The sequence below is a fragment of the Pleurodeles waltl genome, chromosome 9 (assembly GCF_031143425.1).
Source record: "Pleurodeles waltl isolate 20211129_DDA chromosome 9, aPleWal1.hap1.20221129, whole genome shotgun sequence".
Taxonomy (NCBI): domain Eukaryota; kingdom Metazoa; phylum Chordata; class Amphibia; order Caudata; family Salamandridae; genus Pleurodeles; species Pleurodeles waltl.
Genome location: NC_090448.1, coordinates 536,214,631 through 536,228,322, shown reverse-complemented (window position 1 = coordinate 536,228,322; position 13,692 = coordinate 536,214,631). Strand labels below are relative to the sequence as shown.

Sequence of the window (13,692 nt, the reverse complement as noted above, 5' to 3'; positions counted from 1 at the left end):
AAAACTTAAATTCAGAAAATGTAGCAGAGGGCCATATTTGTGATTTAGTCAGCAAGTCAGACCCTGATTCTCACAGAATAGGGATGCTAAAGTCTTACCCACAGACTTCAGCTTCCCTATTCACTAATGAACATGTTTGACTGTATGTTTGAATTCCTAGCAGCATGTAGCTCCACATGTTGTGTTACGAGTATGAGGCACTTGAGTACAATGGCCTAGGTGTGCATGCAGCTCATGGCCAGATGTGTGCTTGCATCTATCTGTTGTTGTAAGTCATGTGTTACTGGTAGGAGATGATGTTGACAATTGTCTGCAGTTCCAAACATAAGTGTGGATGGGATTGTCCAAGGTTTGGCTGTATCCTAGTTGGACATCCTCCTTACCTTTAGTGGGCTGCCCAAACCCATGTACAGCTGTCCAAAGCTTCCAGGGTCTCCTTGTTATATAAAAGTATTTGGTGCCTGCCCCCCCGCCCCCAGGCACAGGTGTGGGATTGTGAAAAGTGTACCTAGGACTGATGATCCAAGTTTAGTACACAGATATGTACATCTGTAAGTGACTTGTCCAAACCTAGGATACCCACTCATGATTAGCAACTGCATTCTGTCCTGGCAATTATATTTACAACTCGCAGATCTTTTGGCCCTTGATTGTCATCAAGAAGATAGTCAATAGTTGCCCTGTCAGTGGGGGAGGACTTGCAGCATTTTTTTTACCTGAGAAATGGCTGAACAATGATGCATAGGTCATTCAAGTTGTTACCCATCTTTTAGAGTATTGCTGTGCTGTTTGATAGGACATGTGTAGGCTGCATTGGCATGTACTTCCTCAGGGACAATCAGTGATCTACATGATGATATGGCCTGTTTCTGGTACATTAGATGTATTGTCTGATTTACTTCTGGAGCCATATCACACAATGAAGTACCTAATGTTTCGTTTTCTATTTGTTTTAACAGCTGCCAATATGAATCCCATCCAGATTCGGGAGTTTCAGCGCAGAGCGATGCGTTACCACCACATTCTGGATGTGGAGTCGGGGTTCCGCAACATGGCAAGGCGTTATTGCCATGAAAGAGCCTCCGGAGTGTGTAGGGCATTTGCCCATGGGGGCCCTTCCGTGTCCACCACAGCCACCATCACCAGCACCATCACTACCACCCAGGTAGCACCAACCTTAGCAAGCACCTTTGCAGGACTGTCAACCTCCACTGCTGCAGGACCTGTCACAGCACCACCTGCACCTCCTCCTACAGGCATGGCATCAACAAGGGGACATACTTCTTCAACTAGCACCCAGACCACCCCTGCTGCAGTCATTGACCAGGCAGCTTTTCAACAGATGCAACGGAACTTGGACCGTATGTTGCGGAAAATGACCAGGCTGCAGCAGGAGGCGGCACAAGTAAATCGGAGGGTGCGTGCCATAAAAAAGACCCTGCCAAGGGCAAATTTGTTGGCAATATACCCTCAGCCATGACTCCCTCCCTCCTCTTTCCTGGTTCTTTTAATTAGTGGGTTTAGGGGGCTTAGTGTTCGGTTAGTATAGGCTGTTAGTTTAGTTAGTAGTATTAAGTGGGGGGGGCGGGGGTATGATAATTTTTATATCTGTTTTTTATTATGTGTGTGGGTGGGTGGGGGATAATGTTGGGGTTTTGGTGTTTAAAAAAAAATAAATATATATATACAAAAAATAAAAATACAAAAAATATATATATTTGTTTAGTATAAGATAGTATGTGTTTAGGTTAGTATATGTTGTCCTCCGTGTGTCCCGTCTTATAAGAGGGGTGGGGGGCTGATGTTTAGATTGTTTTGTTAAATGTGATAAGTAAGTATAGCTTAGGTTAGTTAGGGCCAGTTGTGGGTCATGTGTATCTAGGATAGGTTAGGTTAGGTAAGGTGTTTCCCCTGCTTTTAGATTCTGTTTTTACTGTTTAATAAATATTTAGGTCATCCTTTACAGAATGTGTCACATGTTTGGGGGTCTTGGCCTTGGCATGAGTGAACAGTGTCTCTTTAGTAATAGCTTTTATGTCCCATCCTGCAACCAAATAACAACTGAGCTGTTACATTGGCAGATACACCAAAGCTACTTTGTTAAGATTCTGTCATCCAGTGCACCCACCACTCAAGGTTACAATGGATACCAAAGTTTTGTTAATTTTTGATGTATGTTTTCAAAGTCACATACTTTGCTACCATAATTGGATTTGAGGACACTGTGTTAAGTCTGCCTGCAGCCGGATGTCCAAGCGAATCCTTATAAGGTGAGTGGTAGTATGCTCTCATGTAGTATGGTAGACATAACTCACACCTATCATTTGTTACAATGTTCAGCCCGGTTACATATTTGAACGTAAACTCATACACATCCATTCATGCAGTATGGTGTATGTTAGCTACAATTTGGGGCAAATGTCACATACGTACGTTGTGGCTTGAAGAAAAATTTAAAGGCAATAATTTGTGGCTTAGACATCCCTTAAGTAAGCGTTATTCTGTCCAACACAGCATTATGGTGTATAGTTTATATTTTCCACAGAATTAACCCTCAGGAAGGGCAGATGATGGTATGCCCCAGACCACTGTGCATAGTTATCAGCCAACATTCTTTTAGGTCAGGTATAATGACAATCTATACTCATTGACCTGAGGTAAACATCACTGATCTACCTCACGGTTGATGTGTCACATTACACAGAGACAAAGTTGTTGTGTGAGTGCTATTTATTTGAAAGTGCAATATGTACATTGTCCATGATTGTGAGTCCATTAGTGTGACACCTTCCATTGTGATCCTACACAAGTACAAAAGGAAATGTCATTGGAGATAGTGAGAGACAATGACAGGGCAGGGTGAAAAGATAAACAGTGGCCTGAAGAACAGTGCTTGAGTACAGTTGTTGCAGGACTGGCATGTTACAAAGCACACAACCTTGGTTATAGGTGGCCATGTGGCAGGGACTAGTGCTACCGGATACTCTTATGGGTGAAGGTGATCTGTTCCTCGTCTTCATCTTCGGATGTGTGTGTTGTCTCCTCTGCCCTTGGTGGTGCTGGTTGTGAAGAGGCAACACACAGCTCAGTGTTTGAAGACGTGGAGTCAGACACCCCGGTAGCTGCCAACTGTGGGGCTATTAAGGGCAGTACTGCAGCAAGGAGGAACTGCTGGTTCTTAAGTATAGCAGCCACATCACTGTGGTAGGCAGCCAGGTCAGCCCTGAGGGGTTCAATATTGCCTTTGTGCACGCGTTGACAGGATTGTTGTTGTAGGTGTTGTCTCAACTTTCTTACAGCTGTGCTGATTTCCTTCAACCTTTTTTCAAGTTCCTGCAAGATTGATGTTCACCCTTGCATAGCTGCTGCCTGTTGTGCAGTTGACATCATGGACGAACGCACCCACTCTAGGCTGGCTGCCATATTTTCCATCCCCACCCTTACATCCTTGGCCAGCTCCTGCTGTGCTCCAACTACAGTTCTCTCAAAGCTGGTGCCAGTGTCGTCAGAGTCCTCAGCTGTGTTGGAGCTGGCAGGTCATACAATTGGGGTGGTGGGTGGGTCCTCTGTGATGGCTGCTAGTTCTGTGCTCCTCCTTGTGACTGAAGGAGGGGACTGGAGGGTCTCAAGGACATATTGGAGGGTCTGCTGGCTGATGCTTGCCAGTTCGTCATGCATGTCATCAGGGTAGTCCTGGACAGGCATATCCGCAGGAGAGCCATCATCCTCTGCAATGAGATATGGTACAATTAGTGTGTCTGTGTAGTGGGATTTGTAATGTGACGTGCCTGCCTTCCTAATAGTTTCACATTGTGATCTTGGTTCCTGTTCATTGTTCTAGTCTTTCATTATACCATCCTCCCAGGCCTATGCCCCTCCTGCATGTCACATGTAGTGTGGGCAGCTTGGGGACTTGTCAGCATCACATCCTCTAGGTGGTGGTTCTGATCTATTTGTGAAGTTCCACCTTCTTGGTCCTACTCAAACCTCCGTCTGCTTCCATTCTCATGGTGAGGCCTTTCACTGGCTTTGGGTGTTCTGATGGCACTTGCAACACACTTAACAATCTGGAACTGCCCCAGTCTCAGATATTTCACATTCACCTACATGTTGCTGAGACCTAGCATATACTATGTATTGCATTGGCATGGTACGGGACAGCTGTCAGCATTGTTGGTGTGTACTGCTGATGTTGGGAAATGTGTGCTACATTGGATTGCACTGATGGTCCTAGCAGTGTTCCATTTCCTCCTCTGACTGTGCGGGTGCATTTCTGTAGCCAGTTACATGTGTCCTCCTGTAGGAAAGTACCATCTTGCCTGGCATGTTAACCCCATATTTCACTGTATATATGTTGTTTTAGTCTATGTGTCACTGGGACCCTGCCAGGCAGGGCCCCAGTGCTCATACGTATGTGCCCTGTATGTGTTCCCTGTGTGATGCCTAACTGTCTCACTGAGGCTCTGCTAACCAGAACCTCAGTGGTTATGCTCTCTCTGCTTTCCAAACTTGTCACTAACAGGTTAGTGACTAAATTTACAAATTCACATTGGCATACTGGTACTCCCATATAATTCCCTAGTATATAGTACTAAAGTACCCAGGGTATTAGAGTTCCAGGAGATCCCTATGGGCTGCAGCATTTCTTTTGCCACCCATAGGGAGCTCTGACAATTCTTCCACAGGCCTGCCAGTGCAGCCTGAGTGAAATAACATCCACGTTATTTCACAGCCATTTACCACTGCACTTAAGTAACTTATACCCACTAGCCAAGGTGCCATGATCTTAGACATGTTACATGGCCATGTTCGGAGTTACCATTGTGACGCTGTACATAGGTAGTGACCTATGTACAGTGCACACGTGTAATGTTGTCCCCGCATTCACAAAGTCCGCGGAATTTGCCCACATCGTTCAGGGCAAATTGCCTGGCATTGGGGGGACAATTCCATGATCCCCGGGTCTCTCGCACAGAACCCGGGTACTGCCAAACTGCCTTTCCGGGGTTTCCACTGCAGCTGCTGCGAACCCCTCAGACAGATTTCTGCCCTCCTGGGGTCCAGGCAGCCCTGGCCCAAGAAGCAGAACAAAGGACTTCCTTTGAGAGAGGGTGTAACACCCTCTCCCTTTGGAAATAGGTGTGAGGGCTGGGGAGGAGGAGCCTCCCCCAGCCTCTGGAAATGCTTTGATGGGCACAGATGGTGCCCATCTCTGCATAAGACAGTCTACACAAGTTCAGGGATCCCTGCTCTGGCGTGAAACTGGACAAAGGAAAGGGGAGTGACCACTCCCCTGACCTGCACCTCCCAGGGGAAGTACCCAGAGCTCCTCCAGTGTGTCCCATCTTGGAAACAGAGGTGTTTGTGGCACACTGGACTGCTCTGAGTGGCCAGTGCCAGCAGGTGACGTCAGAGGCTCCTTCTGATACGCTCTTACCTCTCTTGGTAGCCAATCCTCTTTCCTTGGAAGCCAAACCTCCTTTTCTGGCTATTTTGGGTCTCTGCTTTGGGGAATTCTTCAGATAACGAATGCAAGAGCTCACCAGAGTTCCTCTGCATCTCCCTCTTCACCTTCTGCCAAAGGATCGACCGCTGACTGCTCAGGACGCCTGCAAAACCGCAACAAAGTAGCAAGACGACTACTAGCAACCTTGTATCTCTTCATCCTGCCAGCTTTCTCGACTGTTTCCAGGTGGTGCATGCTCTGGGGGTAGCCTGCCTCCTCTCTGCACCAGGAGCTCTGAAGAAATCTCCCGTGGGTCAACGGAATCTTCCCCCTGCAACCGCAGGCACCAAAAGACTGCATCACTGGTCCTCTGGATCCCCTCTCAGCACGATGAGTGTGGTCCCTGAAACTCAGTAACTCTGTCCAAGTGACTCCCACAGTCCAGTGACTCTTCAGTCCAAGTTTGGTGGAGGTAAGTCCTTGCCTCCCCACGCTAGACTGCATTGCTGGATACCGTTTGCAGCTGCTCCGGCTCCTGTGCACTCTTCCAGGATTTCCTTTGTGCACAGCCAAGCCTGGGTCCCCGACACTCTAACCTGCAGTGCACAACCTTCTGAGTTGTCCTCCGGCATTTTGGGACTCCCTTTTGTGACTTTGGGTGGACTCTGGTTCACTTTTCTTCCAAGTGCCTGTTCAGGTACTTCTGCAGGTGCTGCCTGCTTCTGTGAGGGCTCCCTGACTTGCTGGGTGTCCCCTCTGTCTCCTCCTCCAAGTGGCGACATCCTGGTCCCTCCTGGGCCACAGCAGCACCCAAAAACCTCTACCGTGACCCTTGCAGCTAGCAAGGCTTGTTTGCAGTCTTTCTGCGTGGGAACACCTTCGCAAGCTTCATCGCGACGTGGGACATCCATCCTCCAAAGGGGAAGTTCCTAGTCCTCTTCTTTCTTGCAGAACTCCAAGCTTCTTCCAACAGGTGGCAGCTTCCTTGCACCCTCAGCTGGCATTTCCTGGGCTCCTGTCCACTCTCGACACTGTCGCAACTATTGGACTTGGTCCCCTTGTCTTACAGGTACTCAGTTCTGGAAATCCACTGCTGTTGCATTGCTGGTGTTTGTTCTTCCTGCAGAATCCCCCTATCACAAGTTCTGTGCTCTCTGGGGGTAGTAGGTGCACTTTACACCTACCTTTCAGGGTCTTGGGGTGGGCTATTTTTCTAACCCTCACTGTTTTCTTACAGTCCCAGCGACCCTCTACAAGCTCACATAGGTTTGGGGTCCATTTGTGGTTTGCATTCCACTTTTGGAGTATATGGTTTGTGTTTCACCTATACCTATGTGCTCCTATTGCAATCTACTGTACCTTTACACTGCTTGCATTACTTTTCTTGCTATTACCTGCATAATTTTGGTGTGTGTACATATATCTTGTGTATATAACTTATCCTCATACCGAGGGTACTCACTGAGATACTTTTGGCATATTATCATAAAAATAAAGTACCTTTATTTTTAGTACTTCTGTATATTGTGTTTTCTTATGATATTGTGCATATGACACCAGTGGTATAGTAGGAGCTTTACATGTCTCCTAGTTCAGCCTAAGCTGCTTTGCCATAGCTACCTTCTATCAGCCTAAGCTGCTAGAAACACCTCTTCTACATTAATGAGGGATAACTGGACCTGGCACAAGGTGTAAGTACCTCTGGTACCCACTAAAAGCCAGGCCAGCCTCCTACACCTCCCGATCAATGCTGTTGTCGGAGCAGTATGACATTTGGGATGTTGCATGGTGTCATTGGAGCTATTGTGACCCTGGCATAGGGTGGAACCTGACATATGCAGCATGGGTATGACATTGGTGCTGTGTACCTCATAATGTTTATGACAATGGCTGATGTTTGTAGCAACTATGTACAATCACATTTGACAGGATTAGCACATTTGTATTGATTTCAGGGGATTGATAACGTTGTCACCCTGAACCCTCTAATTTGGGTGTGTTTGATCCATGGGGACGTTACTGCCATTAGCTACTTGACCTGCACACACAGCAGAGGTGGTTATGGCAACTGTTGTCAATGTTAAATTCCACTTGCAGATATGGCCTGAGATTGTTAATTGGGCCCTAGTTCATGTAGGGAGAATACTGGCTGACATGTGACAGCATGCCGGTTTAATGTTGTACCCTACCCTCCTGGCCTGGCTTTACCTTTCCAACATCCTGGGCATGGCAGCATACCCCCATGCAAAGGTTGTTGGTGTAGTGTAGTACTGTGCCCCAGGTTTCCTCTGAACGGGCCATGCCGTGGTACCATGCCCCTTTACCCATGCGACTCCCTGAAAATCATGAATTCCATGCATTGTGTAGTAGGTATGTCCCCCCCGGTTGCAGTTTACAATTAGGCATTTTAGTTCTCCATGCCCAGATGAGGAACTAAAATGCCCCATGCCCATGCCAGATACCCTGCATCTGTGTTGTCTCGTGGTAGTCTTGCTGTCCTATCCTTGAATGCCTGTGACGATCTCCTCAGGGATGACGGCTGCCACCATCTCCTCCATGTAGTCCAAGGGCGCCTGTGGTGCTGGACTCCCACCTCCAATCTGCAGTGCTGCCTTCCTGTTCCGGGCCATCTTTTCCTTGGTCCTGCGCTTGCAGTCATGCCACCGTTTCTTGCACTCGATGACTGTTCTCCGTACTTCTGCCACACTGTTTATCTTGTCAACAATTTGTTGCCATATTGCCTCTCTCCTACTAATTGGCAACTTAGAGGTGACAAACAGTTGGTGCTGGTGTTCCATCACCTCTTTCACCAGAATTTCCTGCTCCTCTGCACTGAAGCGACACTTTCTTTTCTTCTTCTCTCTGTCCTGGGTCTTGTGTGGGTCCTCCTGGCTGGTTCCTGGTCTGTTGTCATCTTCCTGGGGTCTGTGCAGGCATCTGGGATCCATTTTGGCTCTCCTTAGCACATTTTTCTGTCTTTGTGCCGCTTTTTGACGCTATTGCGTCAAAGAACGGCACGTTTCCGGTTTGCGATATCGTAAACCGGCTCACAGTCATTTTCGCAGCGTTAACGTTGTTTTTCTTTACGACGTGACGCAATGGTTTGAGTCAAAATAAATGACTCTCACCTGTGGTTTGCGCCGCCGTGCGTCAAAGTATAAATTTGACGCTCGGGTGGCGCAGTGAAATGGCGTTAGCCGGCGGTAAGATTTTTGACGCAAAACTGCGTCTGCACAGTTTTGCATCAAAACGTATAAATATGGCCCTTAGTTTTTGCCACTTTCATGTTTTTCCTTGTAGGAATTGTAGGCTATTTCCAGAGGGTTATGATATACATTTAATTACATCTCTCTAATGGATATTTGGATGAGGGCTGGTAATACTGAAAGTATGGTGCTCTCACCTGCGTATTGACCTCTAGTTCCCTGTATGTTCTCTTCATATAGGTTAAGCATTGTATGGGGCATCAGGAAGCACTCTTGAGGCATCGGATGGTTGTCTCCTGTTCTCATAGACTTCTTATCATATAGCACCCCCAGTAAATTAGTAAGGTCACTATATATTGATATTATTAACGATATTAATTTATGTTCAATTAAAATGAGATGAGAGAATAATAATTCTGAATTATAAGGAAATTAGAATCTGCGTTTTCTGTGTATAGCCACGAAAGGGCAGCAAGTTGCATAACAGATAGTGTCCAAGGGACATGAGTTATGAAAGAGGTGGTTTTTAGTAGGAGTTACTGCCACATTAGCTAGCATAGTCATGCTATATGGACCCAGGCCTCAATATCTATAAAAGGAGGCAACTTAATTTACAACCATCATTGCCCTGCAGATAAGGACATAGGGCTGTGGACACCCTTAAAGATCCAAAAGACAAGAGTAGCAACTCAGAATTGGGGATTTTAGCTTTTTCTCACTAATAGGTCTCCTTTTGCAGTGCCAAGACCTGATTACAAGTACTCAGGTAAATTAAGAACTGATTACAAGTACTCAGGTAAATTATGAGATGTTGTCACAGGATCGCATTTATGAGAGGTGCAATAAAGTTCACTTATTCCATTAAATCTCATCAGGTCAGACCTGCTGGCATATAATGGAGCAAAAAGGTACAATATTTACAGATACAGACAGGTTTTGTGTGGTAAGCACCAACAATCTAAATACTATCCCACTAAAACGGGAAAATACTTGGTATCACTGCATGTCTGACCCCTTAAATTTTGAACCCCACAGTGTGAGACCTGGTAAATAATGTCCTTCATGATATATTTATTTATCATGGGCATTAAATAACACTTAAACTCGTAATCAGGCCCTAAGTGATTTGCCCAGAATCAAAGGATGGTCAGCAGCTCTGGCCATAGCGTCTTTCTTCTTCTCCCATGAAACTCGTAATCAGTCACCTGGATGTGTTGGCTTTACATTCCTTGTCCTGCTGCCCTGCTAATGAGGGACACGGCGAGTAAGCATGTTTAATCACTGAGACACATAACTATATAACCGAATCTGTTCAGTTTTTCCTACTTCTCTGTGGCATTATTCTATCTCGCTCAGTGAGATGAGAGCAATATCGACTTTACTGCCCCGGGATTGAATAAATAATTAATTAAACCGACTAACAGAAACCACCGTTTGGTAAAGTGGCAATCAAATGTATAACCTCTGCAGAAATCTTAGAAGATATGCTACCACAGAATGCAGCTAACCCTTGGGCAAAATATGGGCCAGTTCTGCAGCTGTATTCCACGAGCCTATGCACCACTAACGCATTTTCTAAAGCTTTCTTTTTCTTTAACTGTACAGTCATTAGTAACATGCCACCGCACATGCCAAGTTAGTCAGAACGTAAAAAGACTTACTTTAGATGTTTGGATGTGCTAAACATTTTTATTTTTTTCTAGGATCATCATGGAACGGAGACACGTCAGAGCAGTGTGACACACCTGAATTTTACAGGAGCAAGAACAGTAAATTGGAACTCTGGCTTATGAAACACCGGTCTGGGAACGAAATCATTTGCGACAGCTCAAGCGATGAGTCACTAGACAGCTGTGAAAGGGAAGATAAGAAGATTCATCACAGGCCTCCACTTATTAGAACAAAGACAGAAAGAATTCCAACTTTTGATGAGTTCTTTGATCAAGACTTTTAGGCCCTGATAAACGACATGTCTAATACTTTCTATGAATAGTTCAAATAATAAGGTTGTAACATAAATATATTTTGTAAGTTACACTTGCGTTTCAGCTAGGTTTAAAATAAGAATTAATGGAAAGAACTGGACTTCATAAGTTCAATAAACTTATGTAATCTTTTATCAATATTTTCATGTTATTATGTGCCCTGTATGTGTTCCCTGTGTGATGCCTAACTGTCTCACTGAGGCTCTGCTAACCAGAACCTCAGTGGTTATGCTCTCTCTGCTTTCAAACTTGTCACTAACAGGCTAGTGACTAAATTTACAAATTCACATTGGCATACTGGTACTCCCATATAATTCCCTAGTATATAGTACTAAAGTACCCAGGGTATTAGAGTTCCAGGAGATCCCTATGGGCTGCAGCATTTCTTTTGCCACCCATAGGGAGCTCTGACAATTCTTCCACAGGCCTGCCAGTGCAGCCTGAGTGAAATAACATCCACGTTATTTCACAGCCATTTACCACTGCACTTAAGTAACTTATACCCACTAGCCAAGGTGCCATGATCTTAGACATGTTACATGGCCATGTTCGGAGTTACCATTGTGACGCTGTACATAGGTAGTGACCTATGTACAGTGCACACGTGTAATGTTGTCCCCGCATTCACAAAGTCCGCGGAATTTGCCCACATCGTTCAGGGCAAATTGCCTGGCATTGGGGGGACAATTCCATGATCCCCGGGTCTCTCGCACAGAACCCGGGTACTGCCAAACTGCCTTTCCGGGGTTTCCACTGCAGCTGCTGCGAACCCCTCAGACAGATTTCTGCCCTCCTGGGGTCCAGGCAGCCCTGGCCCAAGAAGCAGAACAAAGGACTTCCTTTGAGAGAGGGTGTAACACCCTCTCCCTTTGGAAATAGGTGTGAGGGCTGGGGAGGAGGAGCCTCCCCCAGCCTCTGGAAATGCTTTGATGGGCACAGATGGTGCCCATCTCTGCATAAGACAGTCTACACAAGTTCAGGGATCCCTGCTCTGGCGTGAAACTGGACAAAGGAAAGGGGAGTGACCACTCCCCTGACCTGCACCTCCCAGGGGAAGTACCCAGAGCTCCTCCAGTGTGTCCCATCTTGGAAACAGAGGTGTTTGTGGCACACTGGACTGCTCTGAGTGGCCAGTGCCAGCAGGTGACGTCAGAGGCTCCTTCTGATACGCTCTTACCTCTCTTGGTAGCCAATCCTCTTTCCTTGGAAGCCAAACCTCCTTTTCTGGCTATTTTGGGTCTCTGCTTTGGGGAATTCTTCAGATAACGAATGCAAGAGCTCACCAGAGTTCCTCTGCATCTCCCTCTTCACCTTCTGCCAAAGGATCGACCGCTGACTGCTCAGGACGCCTGCAAAACCGCAACAAAGTAGCAAGACGACTACTAGCAACCTTGTATCTCTTCATCCTGCCAGCTTTCTCGACTGTTTCCAGGTGGTGCATGCTCTGGGGGTAGCCTGCCTCCTCTCTGCACCAGGAGCTCTGAAGAAATCTCCCGTGGGTCAACGGAATCTTCCCCCTGCAACCGCAGGCACCAAAAGACTGCATCACTGGTCCTCTGGATCCCCTCTCAGCACGATGAGTGTGGTCCCTGAAACTCAGTAACTCTGTCCAAGTGACTCCCACAGTCCAGTGACTCTTCAGTCCAAGTTTGGTGGAGGTAAGTCCTTGCCTCCCCACGCTAGACTGCATTGCTGGATACCGTTTGCAGCTGCTCCGGCTCCTGTGCACTCTTCCAGGATTTCCTTTGTGCACAGCCAAGCCTGGGTCCCCGACACTCTAACCTGCAGTGCACAACCTTCTGAGTTGTCCTCCGGCATTTTGGGACTCCCTTTTGTGACTTTGGGTGGACTCTGGTTCACTTTTCTTCCAAGTGCCTGTTCAGGTACTTCTGCAGGTGCTGCCTGCTTCTGTGAGGGCTCCCTGACTTGCTGGGTGTCCCCTCTGTCTCCTCCTCCAAGTGGCGACATCCTGGTCCCTCCTGGGCCACAGCAGCACCCAAAAACCTCTACCGTGACCCTTGCAGCTAGCAAGGCTTGTTTGCAGTCTTTCTGCGTGGGAACACCTTCGCAAGCTTCATCGCGACGTGGGACATCCATCCTCCAAAGGGGAAGTTCCTAGTCCTCTTCTTTCTTGCAGAACTCCAAGCTTCTTCCAACAGGTGGCAGCTTCCTTGCACCCTCAGCTGGCATTTCCTGGGCTCCTGCCCACTCTCGACACTGTCGCAACTATTGGACTTGGTCCCCTTGTCTTACAGGTACTCAGTTCTGGAAATCCACTGCTGTTGCATTGCTGGTGTTTGTTCTTCCTGCAGAATCCCCCTATCACAAGTTCTGTGCTCTCTGGGGGTAGTAGGTGCACTTTACACCTACCTTTCAGGGTCTTGGGGTGGGCTATTTTTCTAACCCTCACTGTTTTCTTACAGTCCCAGCGACCCTCTACAAGCTCACATAGGTTTGGGGTCCATTTGTGGTTTGCATTCCACTTTTGGAGTATATGGTTTGTGTTTCACCTATACCTATGTGCTCCTATTGCAATCTACTGTACCTTTACACTGCTTGCATTACTTTTCTTGCTATTACCTGCATAATTTTGGTGTGTGTACATATATCTTGTGTATATAACTTATCCTCATACCGAGGGTACTCACTGAGATACTTTTGGCATATTATCATAAAAATAAAGTACCTTTATTTTTAGTACTTCTGTATATTGTGTTTTCTTATGATATTGTGCATATGACACCAGTGGTATAGTAGGAGCTTTACATGTCTCCTAGTTCAGCCTAAGCTGCTTTGCCATAGCTACCTTCTATCAGCCTAAGCTGCTAGAAACACCTCTTCTACACTAATGAGGGATAACTGGACCTGGCACAAGGTGTAAGTACCTCTGGTACCCACTAAAAGCCAGGCCAGCCTCCTACACCTCCCGATCAATGCTGTTGTCGGAGCAGTATGACATTTGGGATGTTGCATGGTGTCATTGGAGCTATTGTGACCCTGGCATAGGGTGGACCCTGACATATGCAGCATGGGTATGACATTGGTGCTGTGTACC

General features: G+C 46.6%; 1 protein-coding gene across 1 annotated transcript in view; it reads left to right on the top strand.

The window, feature by feature from the left end:
- CCDC198 (coiled-coil domain containing 198) overlaps nucleotides 1-13,365 on the top strand; it is a 175,650-nt gene extending 162,285 nt beyond the window's left edge. The window contains exon 6 of the mRNA XM_069207443.1: nucleotides 10,356-13,365. Within this exon, the coding sequence (XP_069063544.1) occupies nucleotides 10,356-10,606 (251 nt within the window). The 3' untranslated portion in view covers nucleotides 10,607-13,365. The remainder of the gene's footprint in view (nucleotides 1-10,355) is intronic.
- Nucleotides 13,366-13,692: the final 327 nt, after the last annotated feature.